Here is a 15,479-nt window from a genome sequence, read left to right as displayed (position 1 = left end):
ATCCAAATTCCTCTTAACTGTGTATGAAGTGTTGCTTATGTTTTCCTCCTTTGTTTATAAGAAGCTCATTTTAATACACTGGAAAAAAAAACAGAGAGCCCTACTTTACAGATATGGAAAGAATTGATTATTTAATCATAGAAAAGACATTGTCAGAAGATAACAATAAAACAAAGCAGTTCAACAAGGTATGGAGGTACATTTATAATGCCCTATAAGACTTAAAAAGAACACAGGACAGAGAACGTATGTGAAGTGTGTGTGTGTGTTTTATGTTTGTAGAGGGTAGGGGGTCAGGATGAGAGGTAATGTGTTACATGTAAGATGAATTATACTTCATGCGTGGGCCTTTCAGGTTGTATAAAATATCATCACCAAAGACCTCTTGGCTTCTTTTTTTTAACCATACAGTAGCTATAATTGTCTAGTTATTAGGTAAGAATGAATATTAACTGTCTTACAAGAATTTTCTACACAATTCTCAAATTCACATTAAACTAAAGCTATGTTGTTGTATTTGACGTTGTCTCTTATCTTAAATTATGATTAAAATTCATTTCAAAATATTTTGGGGGAAATAATCACTGTAAAGGGGGAAAAAAAACCCCAAAACCTATATTAACTCAAAAAGCACTGATTCTTCATCAGCGCATCTGTGGTCTGCATAAAGCTTGGGATTTAAACTGTGATAAGCACTGTGCTGCAAACAGGAAGTGTCACAGAAGATACTACGTAGACTTTATCACGTGAAAAATATCCTTCATACATTTATAGTTTATAGGTTTTGTGGATTGATCAATAATCCCACATCATAATTTTACAGTATTTGGACCTTTTGTAACTGTCAAGATTTTTTTTATACATTTGGTTGTTTTTTTTGGGGGGGGGGGGGTGATTTTTTTGTTACTCTGTTATTTGTGATTCAGATTTTATTTTATTATAAATTAGTTGTATTGTCATAAAACAGAGAGCAAATGCTAGTTCAGTGATGAAAGACAAGGAAGTCCAGCGTTTAAAGCCAAACCTTCTCCCAGTGAAAAAAGGAGACAATTTATTAACCAGCCAATCTATTTATTAACAAATTAAATATCAATACAACAACTGAACAGACACATAACATTCATAAGTGAAAAATCATCAATTTCTGATTTAAACAAACTTGGTTAAAGAACAAAAGCAACAGACTAAACTAACTTCTAACTCAAATGGACTTTAAGTGCCTCTTCCTCGCTTCTCTTCATGGCTTGAAGGGTGCTACCTGGTTGGTCCTCTTCACCGGCACCCTCTCCTGCTCAGGAGCACTCAGGAGCCAAGCCTGGAGCTTGCTCTCCTCCTGCATCTTCCCGAGGTTCTTCCAGGTCCGGGCCCGTAGTGAAGGAGGCCTCCTGCGCTGCAGAGTGGCCGTCTCCTGAACCTGCTCTGCCCCTGAGCTGGAGGAGTCCACCGTCTCGGCCTGCCGGTGCCTCCGGGACTTAGACGCCTCCTGGAAGTTGCTGTAGCTCTTCTGCTTGATGGAGGACAGGAGCCTGGCTCTGCTGCTGGGCTCGATCTCAGATGGTTTCTCCTCCTCCTCCTCCTCATCCTCATCATCATTGTCTTTGTTATGCTTTGAGAAAGTCTTCTCCTGCCAAGTGATGAACTCCGACACACAGTCTCTCAGCCGGGTGGCAAAGTCTTCATGTGTCATGGTGGCCTGGCGGCTGACCTCCTCGGTGGCCTCCTTCATCTTCTTGTAGAGGCTCTGGATGTTGGTCAGCTCCTCCAGCGTCTCTGCAGAGATGAGCTCCTGGACTGCGGTACTCCTCCCCAGAAACTCTGCACACACAGCCTTCTTCTTTGGTTTTCTCTGCTTTTGGAAGGTGAGAACATGTGGCATGGCGGTGTAGTCTATGGCCTTGCTTGCAACAAGCTTCTGATATATGTAAAGCACATCATGGTGCCCAGAGTCCACACAGTCTTTGAGAAACTTCTGAACTTGAGCCCAGTCCTTCAGAGCCAGCCTGATCCTGACAGGTGGTATGGCCAGTTGAGTGTGGTAAAAACCAAACATCAGATACAAACCTCCCACTCGGATCTGGTAGCTGTATGGCGGCAGGAAGTACTTCATTGCTGTGGCCAACGTTATCCTGCAAAACCTCTTCATTTCACCCATACTGGTGATGCCTCTGAAGACATCTGAGAAGCCCATCTGCCTCCAGATAGCTGAAAACTCCACATATCTCACCGAGTCAGTCTGCTGGAAACGAGCCAGGAGTTCCTCCACGTCTTCTGTCAGAGGCTGGTCGAAGAAATCCGAGTAAATAGGCGGCGAACGAGGCATCCTGTCCACAAAACAGACCTTCAAATTGCAAGATTAAAAGTCTTAAATTGCTTGACAGAAGTCCAAAGGTGCTCTGCACATAATCACAGCAGGTGAGGATGCTTTTGGCAAATTACGTGGGCGTGGTCGATTATGACAAATAACCAATCAAGCAAAACTCATCAAAACTGCTGCTACAGCAATTTAAACTATATATTTTTTTACTCTTGTATGCTACTACAGATCTCCACATGGGTCATATGGATGAGAAGTTTTGAATTAAAAATGAATGTGCACCAATTAATAAACTATAAAAAGGGAAAACCTCAAAATACCTCCATATGACCCACCTGCCTACAGAATCAAGATTTTGGGTTTAAACTGATTTAAAATGATTAATTTAAACCTTTAACTTAGTGAAGGCTTATGTCATGTAACATACATCCTATATGCTGCACATAATGGACTAAAAATCAGGACATTGTGTGCAGAATAAAACAATATTCATACAAACTAATGTCTCAACTCATTCATGTCCTTGAATTCTCTTCACAGACTCTCCGAAGGTCAAGAGTAGCTGCTGTGAAGTGTTTGGTTTGATAGTGAACAAAAGCAATGTGAACATAATTATTCTCTCTTCTACAGAAACTCACTTAATTTAAGGATGAAATACAGCTACAAATAACACAGGAGTTGTGTGACTGTCAAGATTTTTATTAAGACTTAAAGTTCTTTTACTTGAATTTAGACTTAACACAGGGCTTCAAAAATACATATAATTTAACACTGCATCATTGCAATTAAAGACACATGATGCATTCAGACAGAGTACGACATCCTAAACCTCAAAGCCAAGAAGTATTTGTGGACAGTTCTGACACGACTGAATTTCATGTTACCTTGCAAAAGCAGTTGTGTTCCTAAAACATCCTCGAGGTCCTTAAACATGATTTAACAGTAATAAATGAACAGTATAAAGATGAGGGCAACCCGAAAAATGACAATAAATTCAATTTTCTTAATTATTAAATGAAAAAAAAGAGGACTCCATTAAATGGTTTGATACCAGGAGGGACGCAACTTTAAACTTGACTGATCCAAAAATCGTTTCTAACATTTTACTGGGTGTAAATCTGCAAGATGTCTCAAAATCATTTTTTTTAAATACACATTTGGTATATAACATACACCCGAGAACAGCAGGGAACAGCACAGAAAACAATTTTCCTTTCACTGGACCTTTTAATAAAACATTCATCATATCTGCAAAGCTTTCTGTTGTTCATTTGACCTTGACCTCATAAAGGTCACGACTCAAAACAAATTAAAAACAGAAACATTTCAGGACACATCTGTTTTTGCAAAGCAACAAAAAAGTTGATTTCAGTTGAACTGCCCTTTAAAAAAAAAAAAAAAAAAGAAAAAACATCCTGGTGAGATTTTGGGGCCATTTCATTTTCTCTTCTGTACTTTTAAAAGACGATTTAACGGTGTAGAAGAGCAACAGGGGACATTTTGGTTTTACAGATTTGAATGAATGGAAAAAAAAATAATAAAAGAAATAAAAAACTGAAAAGCTTATGATGTCTTAGTGATTCCTCGACCATACAGATGTTGCTTCCCTCTGACTACCAGCCTCCTTTGCCTCCCTTCTTCTTCTTCTGTGGTGCCTTCTTGCGAGTGGCCCCCGAGGCTGCGGGTTTCTGCTGTCGTGGGGGGACCACGTTGCTGGAGGCGGCTGTAGATGAGCCGGCTGCGGACCCTGGTCTCGGGGAGGTAGGGGGACTACTGGCTGTCTTACTGGCGTCCCTGGAGCATAGAAGAAGACAAAATATAAATAAATCAGAATGGGAATGAGGTTGTTCTCTGGAAATATTTGTTCATTCTGGGAAAATATCACACCTGAAATTAATGTTTTAACTCTAATACAAGTTGAAATGTGCTGAAGTGAGGCAACCTTGTACCACCAGTCTGTACTTTAAAGTGTCAACTGAGGCTGCATTTGAATGTTTTTATTATTGATTAGTCTCTAGATCTTTTTTTTTTTTTTAATTATTATTAATCCTTAAGTTCATAAAATGTCTGTAGATAGTGACAGATGTCCCTCACAATAACCCAGAGCACAAGAATATGTTTAATTTAAGTAGCTTGTTTTGTCTGAACAGTGGTCTAAAACTCTAAATTATTCATTTTAAATAATATAAACTAATATTATATAAAAACAGACACAAGCAAATTATCTGGAACTAACTGTTGTCATTTGTCCTTTTTTTGGGCATATAACTAATCATGTAATCACCAAATCAACTATTTTTTCAGCATTATGATCAATATGTCAATAGAAACATTACTTTACAACTAAAAAAAAAAAAACATTTAAAAAGGGTCAAATATAATTTGCCTCGTTATCTAGTAAAAGTCATGATGAAAGGTTATTTTGAAATCTGAAATATTACAGATTAACAAAAATTATCAATAAAATCAGCAGTCAGTTATGAAATTCCTGGCGTACGTAACTCTCTTTTGAGTGAAACTGAATAATTTTCATTTTGGCTAAAACAACAGAAATTGTTTCAGCAGCAGCTGCAGATCTCCACTGAGGATTCATTGGCAGGGAAACAAAAGGACAATCTCGCAGGTTCTTTTCCGCCATTAGTGGAGTTGATTACTCTGCTTCAGTGACGGTAAATTGCACCCAGACAGTTTTACTGGCAGGTGATGAGCATCTGGAGTTTACTCACAGCTCGGCTGAAGCTCCTGCCGTTGCTCCCTGTGTGCCTTTTCCTACTTGCTCCTTCTTCTTTCCCTTCTTCTTGCCTCTGTAGTAGGAACGCTCTCTCATGGGCAGCCACCTCTCAAGGTCAGGGGTCGCTTTGGGGTCGTAGTTCTTGGGTAATTTGCCTAAGAGGAAGATCAGGAGGAATAACTGAAAGGTAGCACTTGGCCCCGAAACAACGTGATAACATGAATGGGACACATCTGTGGCCAGTAACTGTGTATATGTTGTATTATCTTAAAGTGTCTTTAAGACATCAAAACTATAATAAACCACAAGAGCTTAAGAAGCTCTTGTATAAGACAAAATAGTTATATAGTTATACCAATATTGTTGCCCAATATTGTTGAGCGTTAATGGTGTCATTCATTTATAATCATTTTAACTGTAAATAAAGACTTTAAGAAACTCAGAATTTGTTTTACTTTATTCCTGAACATTTCATGAGCATGAGTGCCGTTTTCTTCCCAAACAGTGGATGATATCCCACTTTGGATATAAACTACATGTCCCACAGTATTTGATTCACAGGTAAAACAATAGCATACCTTTCTTTTTCTTCTTCTTCTTTTTGACATCACCTTGGCTGTAAAATTACAAAAAAAAAACAGACATATTAGCATTAATGAGGTGAAAGTTTAGCCACCTGAGTTTATCGTTACACTCTGCTCCACCTGTGCATCTTCAGCAAAACACTGTGAGCCAATACTGTGAGAATAGTGAGTGTTTACCCTTGTTCTTTGGGAAGGTTTTCTCCTGGGACCTTTGCAGCTTTTTTCCTGACGTATGTGGCTCCGTGGGAGTTCTCCAGCTCGTCCACGTCCACGTTGAAAGACATCGTGTCTGGAGACGGTAGGTGCTTGCTGAGGCTGGAGAGGAACGCTCAGGACTTAACCCTTTAATATATACAGTATATAACAATTCCTGCATTGGCATTAAAAAATGACTTCTTTTTCACAATCACAAGAGTCCTGAGTTATCAAAGTGATCTGGTCCTGCTCGTCTTTCATAAGCATTTTGCATTATTATTGTAAGGAAGGCCATGTTGACTTTACTGCATATATAAACAAAAGCAGAGGCACGTTATGGATCAATCAGGGTGGATGATACCCGATGGAGCTCAAAACCTCACGGCACTTTGAAACTAATTTTGAACCCAACAGAAGATCAGATCCTGGATCAACATCTGTGGTGTGTCTTCTGAGGTTGTAACAAACATCTGCTGATTATTTCTCTATTAATCATTTTGTCTAGAACATGTCAAAAATAATAAAAAAATAGGAAAATGCTCATTAAAATTTCCCAGAATCCAAGGTGGCATCTTCATATCTCTTGTTTTATCTCTTTTCAACCTAAAGATAATTATGTCACAGAGAAAAGCAGCAAATCTTCACATTTGAGAAGCTAAAAATCAGAGAATGTTTGAGAATGTTTGGCATTTATGCTTTAACAATAACTGAAACACTTCATAAACTACTTGTTTCTTCCATTTCAAACATCTCATTAGGTGAAAGGATACGATTTGGCTTTATCCGTGTCCACCAGAGAATACGCCGAGATGAGTTGTGCCAGTGTGTGAATGTCGTTGGTGTTTTGCCTGTTTTAAGAAAAGCAAAAAAAAAATTAACCGTCATCGTTGTAAAAGAAGAAACTGTTGCAGTTAAAATGATCATCCTGACATCACCTGACGAAACATAATATAACACACAAAAAAATGGAAAGGTTAAAGGTCAGTCGGTGTGTGCATTAAATATGTAAATGAATCAATGCTTTGCCTTCACAAGTTTCTTTTCTCATGTTGTTAAAAGGCTTGATACATATTGAAGCTACTTGACATCTGACTGAACAAAACTGAATCAACAGCTGTGAGATTTAACATTAATGTTTTTTCCCTCTCAAAAATACTTCACACATGTCGAACTGGACGGCCGTGACTCACTTCCAAAGCTGCTCCAGATCACTAATGGCTTCTTTTTTCCGTCCGTACTTGAGTTTGAAATTGGCAGCTTCTCGTACGAGAGCCAAGTGTGCAGCGGATCCAGGCTGCAGAGGAAGAAGGAAAAGACCGATTACTTGTGTTGGCTTGTGTTATACGACTGATGTATTCACAGATTTAACTACCCGTGATGATCTACAAGATTCATTTGTCTCCATCTTTGCTTTTATATTTTCTCTGTTAAGTATCCACTGCTGTGTTATTTCCCCATAACAGCTCGTCTATTAAAGAGAGTTGTAGTGACTTTCCTCCATGTTCTGATGATTACTGAGTTACTGTAGGTGTCTCTCATTGCTTCTGTTACTCAACTCTATTTATGTTTATTCCAAACAATTTTAATTTTATATATATTTTGTTATCCTAGAAAATATATGATTTGGTTTGTACAGAATGACATCACAGTTTTACCAACATATACTCAGTTATACATGAATTCAAAGTGAAAGCACTTGTGCAGGAGAGGAAGGAAACTAAAAGCTTCCATAAAGACATGACAAACAGAATTACAATAAATAATTAAATGAGTTTTCAAAAACTGGAAACATAAAATGCATCATTTTCTGACACTTGGAGGAAACATTTACCAGTGTTCAGGACAGAAAATGGAAAAAGCTTTTATGAACTAGAAAGATATATTTATATGTGAGGAAATAATAATATTGCAGATTTTTGCTGTAGCTAAAGAGATAATGCCACTTCAAAATGTTATTACTATCACTGATATCCAGCTGCACACATTAAATCAGCTGTGAAGTAAAAAAAAACAAAAAAACACAAGACACAAACCTGTTGGGACTGGTAGTGCTCAATAGCTTGTTTGAAAATGTCAATAGCGCTGTCGATGTCTTCTTCGTGGGAGTACATCGTTACCAGAGCTGAAACCTGCAGAGCCAACGACACAGTTTAGATGGATGATGTAAGAGGTGACATTCAGTTGATTTTACACTGATAGCAGGGTAGTAAATTAGCACTAAAAGAAATAATCAATCATTCATCATTGATAGAGACTGTTGTAGAATAAAAATCATCAAAAATCCAAACATTATGAGTTAAAATATTGTTTCAGTTTCAGACTTACCATCCCTGATTTGTACTTGAACTCTTCGATGGACCTCAGGACATCACAGGCTTTTGTTACGTGACCTGAGGACCGAAATCAAGTCCATTGTGATTAAAAGTCTGCACACAAACTCGCTCTGATTAGAATAAAACAAACGCAGCCTTTGTGTCCACGGAAAAAGCCCATTATGTAACTTAACTTATTACAATTGAATCATTTGAAATCAAAGCTTGCAGCTGATAAACAAATCAATCCGAGCACCGGTTTAGTGAAAAAATGTCAGATTGTGTGATTAGATTTAGTACTTTTTGATTCTTAAACAATCTGATAATCATGTGAAAAGAGTTTTTAGTAAAACATGCAAACAGTAGTTAAGATTGTTTGGTCTATGAAGCTTAACAATTAAATTTCAAATATCCTGAACCAACAGAGAGAACAGGTAAACATTATGAATTTGCAGATGTTTATCACAGAGTCTTTGTGGAGACATGAAACTATAACAAACCATAATATCTGTATGAAAACATAACAGTACCTTGTACTAAATAGAGTTGTGCCATTGTCAGTTTGATGCCTGATGCGCTCTCTGGATGTTGATCTGAGAATTGCTGAAAAAGCAAACATGAAAGCAATTAGCATGTTTTAGAAAATACAGAGCAGAGGTTCTGGTTTATTTAGCCATGGCTCTTGGAATGACTACATCTGTCTGTCGATGAGTTAAACACTTCCGTCCAGACTGAAATTTCTCAACAATTACTGGATAGATTGCCATGAAATTTAGTACAGATAATCTTTTCCGCCAGGATGACCTGATGATCACATGACATTTAATCTTGTGCCATTGTCAGGTCAAAAGATGTATTTGTTAGCTCTACTTTGTTCTTTAGCTGCAGCAATGTTAGCATGCTAATACACCAAACAAAGATAGAGAACATGGTAAATGTTACACCTTCCTAACATTGCTGTTAGCATTGTCATTGTTAGCATTTAGCTCAAAGCACCTCTTAGCCTGAGTATAGCCTCACAGATCTGCTAGCATGGCTGTAGACTCTTACTCTTGATGAACTGTTGCACTTAATCTTCATGCCTGACAGTCCAGACGAATCGTTTGAAGGACATTAAAAACTGACTTGTGTTTGTTAGGATGTGAATCAGGGTGACATCAGTCAGCAGTCATCTGTACCTGCAGCAGCTCTATGGCCTTGCTGTGCTGCTTCTCTCTGCACAGTTGAGCCACCTGGATCAGGACGGGTCGCGGGTGACCCGGGTTCTGAGACTGAAGGCTGGATGACAGTTTCCTGCACTGGTCGGCCTGTCGACGGCAAAAAGTGATCCGTGAATAACTTGTGATCCATAATGACATCTAAGATTCTGGTAAATCCAACCAGCCATCGCTGTAACATACCTGGTTAGTGTACATCGCCAGCAGGGCTTTGTTGAAGTCTATGGCCCGCAGCTGCTTCTTCGCCAGCTTGTATTCGACACCCTCCGCGTTTGTCAGCTTCACCTTTTTCTTTGAGTCGAACACATTTTGGTCCTGCGAGGACACACACGTATGATCCAGAAGGGATTACACTTTCAAATTCCAACGATTCAGGATTTTAGAAATGAGAGTGTTTAGTTGGAAGAGAGATAATCTGAGGTTTATCTTGTCATCTACCCACCTTGTTTATTGTAATGATATTGTTGGCAGTCACAGCGAGCAGCCCCACATCTGATGGTCTAAAATTAAAATCAGACAATTAGAGCATGTTATGGAATATCTATTTGACACCTGAATGGTTGACATACTTAAAACACTCCTAACTACAGCTTGTATATGGTCTTTAAAATGCCTTTTAAACTATTTCCTTTGTTTCTAAATTACATTTCTAATTACATTTTCACTCACTTGAGCTTGATGACCTGGTTGTAGAGCTGCAGGGCTTCTTCTGTCCGACCTTGTAACTGCATGACATACGCCATCTGAGAATGGATGACGGCTAACTCCGACTCGATGTCTTCCTCAGTTACGTCCTGCAAAAAACAATGTCAGCAATGACGGTGATTATCCCCGAAAGGTAAAAAACCAGGAGTTCTTAATAGAGGAAATCGAAAGTTCGTAAGGCCTTTTCAATGCTCATCAAGTCCAACAAATTACTACATTTCTTTTTTATGCAGCGTCCTCGTTCATGCCGTTTCATTATTTGCTAAATCAATGCACAACAACATAAAAGCCCAAAAGTTTATGTTGTCATCATTGTTTCTGAAGCATCTTCCAGTGTTTTATGGATGAAGAATAACACAAAAGAAATAAAAACAGACAAAACTCAACAGACACTCGAGCATTTGAGGAAAGTAGAAACACTCACAGAATCATCTGCCAATGAAATCCTGCAAAGCTCTGAAAAACAAAAACAATCAATTAATGTCAAATCAGAAAATGAATTAGAAAAATATATATAGAAACCCTTACAGTGAAGGTAGACTGGGACTGACCTTCTGCTTGTTGTAGTTTATTCAAAGCCTCTGTAAGCTGTCCCTGGCCAATCAGATCGCAGGCAGCGTTGTAGCACAGCTCATACGTCGACTCAGGAAGACCCAAATCTTCCTGCAGAGAGGAAAATAAAACACATCATCTTAAAGTTACAAAGCAAAATATTTGCATATCAATCTGCCTGTTGACACTGTTACTGAGACATAATAATCTATTAACATTCTGTGTTGTGACTAAACCACTTTATACTTGCCTAGTGTAAGGGAATTTTAACTTTAAACAAAAACTGGTTTAAGTTTCTCTCAGAGAGCCTTAAGTTCAAAGACTAAACATTAACACAGACGTGATCAACAACACAGGGAAACATATAAACAAAAAGCCCAAAATGTTAATGTTGTAGAGGGATGTTTACCACCGGGGTCTTCTCCCACTGACTCATCGCAGCCACCACGGCAGCGAGGTTGGTCTTCCTCTCCTCCTCGTACTCATCCTGGGAGTTCCTGATCAGATCCGTGTAGACAGACTTGCACTCGTTGTAGCGTTCCAGTCTGTACAACTGCACGGTGAAAACAGAGACAAACCCAGTCAGTTAAAAGAAGTGGAAATAAATATTATTAGCTTCAGTGATTAGAAAGTTTCTTGTTAAGAGTGGACAGAAACAGCGTCTGGCTGATGCTAACAATTTATGAATTGTTTGGTCCAAGTAGTGACATCTAACTATTGGATAATTGGCCAATACCACACTGGTTGTCTACAAGCTTTAATTGATGGTAATTCTAGTATAAATATTGAGACTGGGGTTCTGAAAGCTGGTTCCTGGTCAGAAAGATACTTGGATTTGTTGAGGTCTGATGCTATCGAATCTCTCATTAAACCTTTCATCTCTCCTCTCTAAGATACATTTCTGATTTGCCGCTACGTTATGAACCATCCAGTCCGCTCAGGTGGTCTGGGACTGGTCTGTCCCCAGAGTCAAAACTAAACATGGAGAACCAGTGTTCAGTTTTTATGCTTCACATATCTGGAACAAACTCCCACAAAACAGCAGGTCTGCTGCAACTCTCAGTTCTTTTAAATCAAGTCTGAAGACGGTTCTGTTTGCTGCTGCCTTTGATTAAATCAAAGGTATTTCATACCTGTCTTACTCTATTTTAGCTTGTTTTTTCTATTCTATCAGCTCTTTAATGACTGTTTTTTAACATATTTAAATGTCCTTTTACAGTGTTTTTTTTTTGCACTCTGTCTCGATGCTTTTAATGTTTTATGTAAAGCACTTTGAATTGCCCTGTTGCTGAAATGTACTATATAAATAAACCTGCCTTGCCTCTCTGTTTTTCATTGGTAATTAAAAATGCAAAGGTAGCAGGCTTCTCATCTTTAGTCCGGTGCAGCTGGTTCCTCTATTCAGCCAAAGATTGTTTGTGAGTAAAAAGACACATAACATCACTGCAGAGCTGCGACCGGACTGTGTGTTTTTCAACTCTTCACTGGAGACGTTATCTAGCTGATCACCTCACATCAGTTTAAGAATCTCCCAGATAAAATGCTACTGAACCACATCTCTATAAATATATATCTTAGGATGGTTGACAGTAATGATGATATCTTGGCTCTGAAGGGTCTCATCAGTGTCTAAATGCCATTTTAGATGTTTTTTATAATTGATAAGAATTTCATCATGTATCTGGTTATATTTAAACATACTAGATATCAATAATCAGCAGACTCAAGAGCTCATATTAGTCATGTGGACAACTTTTGCATGATGCTTCACATCGATAAGGAGGTGTGTACAGTCAGTACAGTCATCAAAACAAATGCATTCAGTAATATTATCATTTGGTTACTTGTCAAACAGTCTCACCACTTGACCGTAGAGCTCCTTCAGCTTGTCTGTCTGCTCAGGAGCACCTTCAATGGTCTTCAGGGCACTTTCCACTCTGTTCAGCCGGTACTCGCAGTACGCCTTCTCAAACACAACCTCACTGATGAAAAAAAAAGAAAACATCAACAACAAGGCATGTAGGAAATAATTACTTAGTTCAGTGTGTAGAGCATGATGTAACTGGAGAAGTTGTGTCCAGTTTTGATCTTGTTTGACTAAAAGAGTCCAGCAAACGGCATCATGGGTCAATTAAGCAATTAGTTGATCGACAGTGAAATAATCTGCAACTATTTTGATAATCAAATTATCGTTAGGCACATTTTTGAAATTTCAGCAAAACCACCAAATGTTTACTTATTTCAGATTCTAAAATTGTGATTGGCTGCTTTATATCTTTTATCTTTTATCCTTTGTTTGAACAATATTTTTCTGATATTTTATCAACGATTAATTGAAAAAGTAAACTGAAAATCTGAATAATTTGTTGAAATGAACATTGACACATGTTTTTCTTGCTGTAATCATTCCTCCTGATCAAACTGGCCATTAAGAGAGATCCATTCATAATGTACTTTCAAGTGATGGAGGACAAAATCCACAAACCTCCTTCTGTGCAAAACTGTGTTTAAACATTCATTTTAAGATGATATGAGGTTTAGCTGCACAAATTAGTCAAATCAAGTCAATATCTTTTAAAATTAGAGTAATTTTAGTGCCAAATTCACTCTTTTTGGAAAGAAGAAAAGAAAACAACCACAACAAAGTTTGTTGATTTACCTGCCGAGTACTTTTGAGTGGGTGTTCATGACATTCAGCGCCTCTTTGAAGCTGCCATTCTGAACAAGGCAAACTATTTTACAGTGAAGGGCTGTCACATCGTCCCTGTTTTCATGCAAAACTGTAATAGAGGAGAAAGAGGAGAAAAACATGAAAATGGGATACTAAAAAGACAGGTGAAGAGTTATTAAATCTTTTCACAGACTCGGCAGCAGCTGTCTGAAAGCCAGTGGTCAAAGTTACTAAGTACATTTACTCAAGTATTGTACTTAAGTACATTTTTCAGGTATTTACTACTTCGTACTTCCACTCCGCTACATTTCAGAGGGAAATATTATAGTTTCATTTATTTGACAGCTTCAGTTACTTTTCAGAAGAGGATTTGACACAATGGATAATATAACAAGCTTTTAAAATACAACATATTGTTAAAGATGAAACCAGTGGTTTCCTTTCTGGCTGTTGACGTCTTACAAAAAGCAGTGTGTAGTCGGAGTCACATTTCTGATGTCTATGAGTTGTTAACAGCTCCACCAAATAGTGGTTTTTTCCTCTAAATTTATCACATGGTTTCATTTCAATAAATGTTCAAATGATCCAATATTTCACCAAAAATCAAAGATTACAGAAAAAGTCCAAAAACTGAAAACAGATTTGTGTATCAGAACTTTTTTTTCTTCTGACCCCTAGGTTGAGAACCACTGGACTAAACTAGCTAACTGTATATAAAGTAGTTGAAACTAGCTACACCTCCAGCAGCTACAACAGTAACATGCTGCTCTAACACTGATGCTTCAGTGTTAATGATCTCATTATGTCATTTCTTATAATGTCAGTCAGAGGGACCAAACCACTACTTTTACTACAATACGTTCAACTACATCTAGCTGATAATACTTATGTACTTTTACTTAAGCGGGATTTTTCATGCAGAACATTTACTTGTAATGGAGTATTTATACATTGCTGTATTGGTACTTTTGCTGCAGCTGATGACAAGTTAGCTGACAGGCTAGGGACACGTCATTAATCAAGAAACGACGGCGCACTTCTGGGGCAAAATATCAACGTATTACTTCATATAAAACATACAGAAATTAGCTGCCGTGTAGCTACATCCCTTAAGTACACGGTTATGTGCAATAATTGGGAATACAAAGCAAAAGCGGTGTTTGTGAGATCTGACAAGAAGCTGACCAACTGCCGTTAGCCTAGCCACATGCTAACAGCTGGCCCTTGCTTTGCCAGTGAGCCCCACTAACTGGAGCCACGTGAAACGGACAGACTCTGGCTGAGTATAAGAACAACGTCGACTAGACATTAATTCCTACTTTTAGTCAGAGCTTTCAAGGCTCTTGTGTAGTCTCCATTCTGCCCGCAGCGGTTTACTTCGGTCCAGAGCGAAGCCACGGAGACCCCTCCGCTCGCCATCTTCGCTGAATGGGCTCTTAGCTCGACGGAAGAAGAATGCGTTCACATCCGGGTTAACAAGAATTATATTAATTAATTAATTGTGAAATTATAAATAGTTACCTCCCAACCGAGGAATACGAGTGAAGTACAATATCGTTTTAAATTTCATGACACGTTAACATTTTGGAGATATATAGTTTTCAATTGACGGTTGACTGAGATGACGCAGGCAAATCAATGATGCCTTCATGGCTGACCTGTAAAGTTCTACTTTCGTCCGCAAATATGATTTCAGTAAATATTAAAGAGTATTTTTATACAGGCTATGAGTTTGCCAGATTTAACAAATTGACCAAATGCTTGTCAGTGATTGTCAAGTCAAGTCAATTTTATTTGTATAGCACTTTTCATACACAATGGCAGGTCAAGGAGCTTGACCTCAGCATAAAAGCAATTGATCAGCATGATAAAATCGATTTAAAGCAAAGTTTAAAAATACAGAAATACAACAATTAAGAATGTCCAGCCACACACATTCAGGTAAGAAATTGGCTGGTCATAAGCCTGAGAAAACAAAATAACTTGTTCGCACAAGACAATAACATGTGCAAACATATTATGGGTCCATATGTTAGTGTTTCACATGTTCTAAGTAATTAGGTCTGCTTAAAATAATTTAAGTCTGCAGTTACAAATGTTTATAAATTATTTATGAATGGATTTTCGTATGGATGCCCTGCAGCCCTTTATTTTTTTCCTTTTCCTAATGTGCAAGAGCAGCAATAATTTCACTGAAT

At 38.1% G+C, this 15,479-nt stretch overlaps 2 protein-coding genes across 2 annotated transcripts; both read right to left on the bottom strand.

Moving 5' to 3' along the window:
* Positions 1–1,050: 1,050 nt before the first annotated feature.
* Positions 1,051–2,427, bottom strand: LOC121901643 (snRNA-activating protein complex subunit 1-like). Its single transcript, XM_042418533.1, has one exon. The coding sequence runs from the start codon at positions 2,318–2,320 to the stop codon at positions 1,238–1,240; it is 1,083 nt and encodes a 360-aa protein (XP_042274467.1). The 5' UTR covers positions 2,321–2,427; the 3' UTR covers positions 1,051–1,237.
* A 568-nt stretch (positions 2,428–2,995) lies between these two features.
* Positions 2,996–14,744, bottom strand: srp72 (signal recognition particle 72). The gene is made up of 19 exons (XM_042418532.1): positions 14,601–14,744; positions 13,270–13,390; positions 12,472–12,592; positions 11,020–11,163; positions 10,610–10,721; positions 10,483–10,514; positions 10,023–10,147; positions 9,796–9,853; positions 9,537–9,668; positions 9,315–9,443; positions 8,667–8,739; positions 8,150–8,214; positions 7,858–7,953; positions 7,015–7,118; positions 6,595–6,672; positions 5,807–5,944; positions 5,624–5,661; positions 5,041–5,200; positions 2,996–4,108 (listed from the first exon to the last, which is right to left on the bottom strand). The coding sequence occupies exons 1-19, from the start codon at positions 14,698–14,700 to the stop codon at positions 3,928–3,930; spliced, it is 2,007 nt and encodes a 668-aa protein (XP_042274466.1). The 5' UTR covers positions 14,701–14,744; the 3' UTR covers positions 2,996–3,927.
* Between the last annotated feature and the right edge of the window lie 735 nt (positions 14,745–15,479).

Source organism: Thunnus maccoyii, chromosome 8, assembly GCF_910596095.1.
Source record: "Thunnus maccoyii chromosome 8, fThuMac1.1, whole genome shotgun sequence".
NCBI classification, from domain to species: domain Eukaryota; kingdom Metazoa; phylum Chordata; class Actinopteri; order Scombriformes; family Scombridae; genus Thunnus; species Thunnus maccoyii.
Note: the sequence above shows the minus strand (reverse complement) of the source record. Positions and strands in the feature narration are given on the sequence as shown.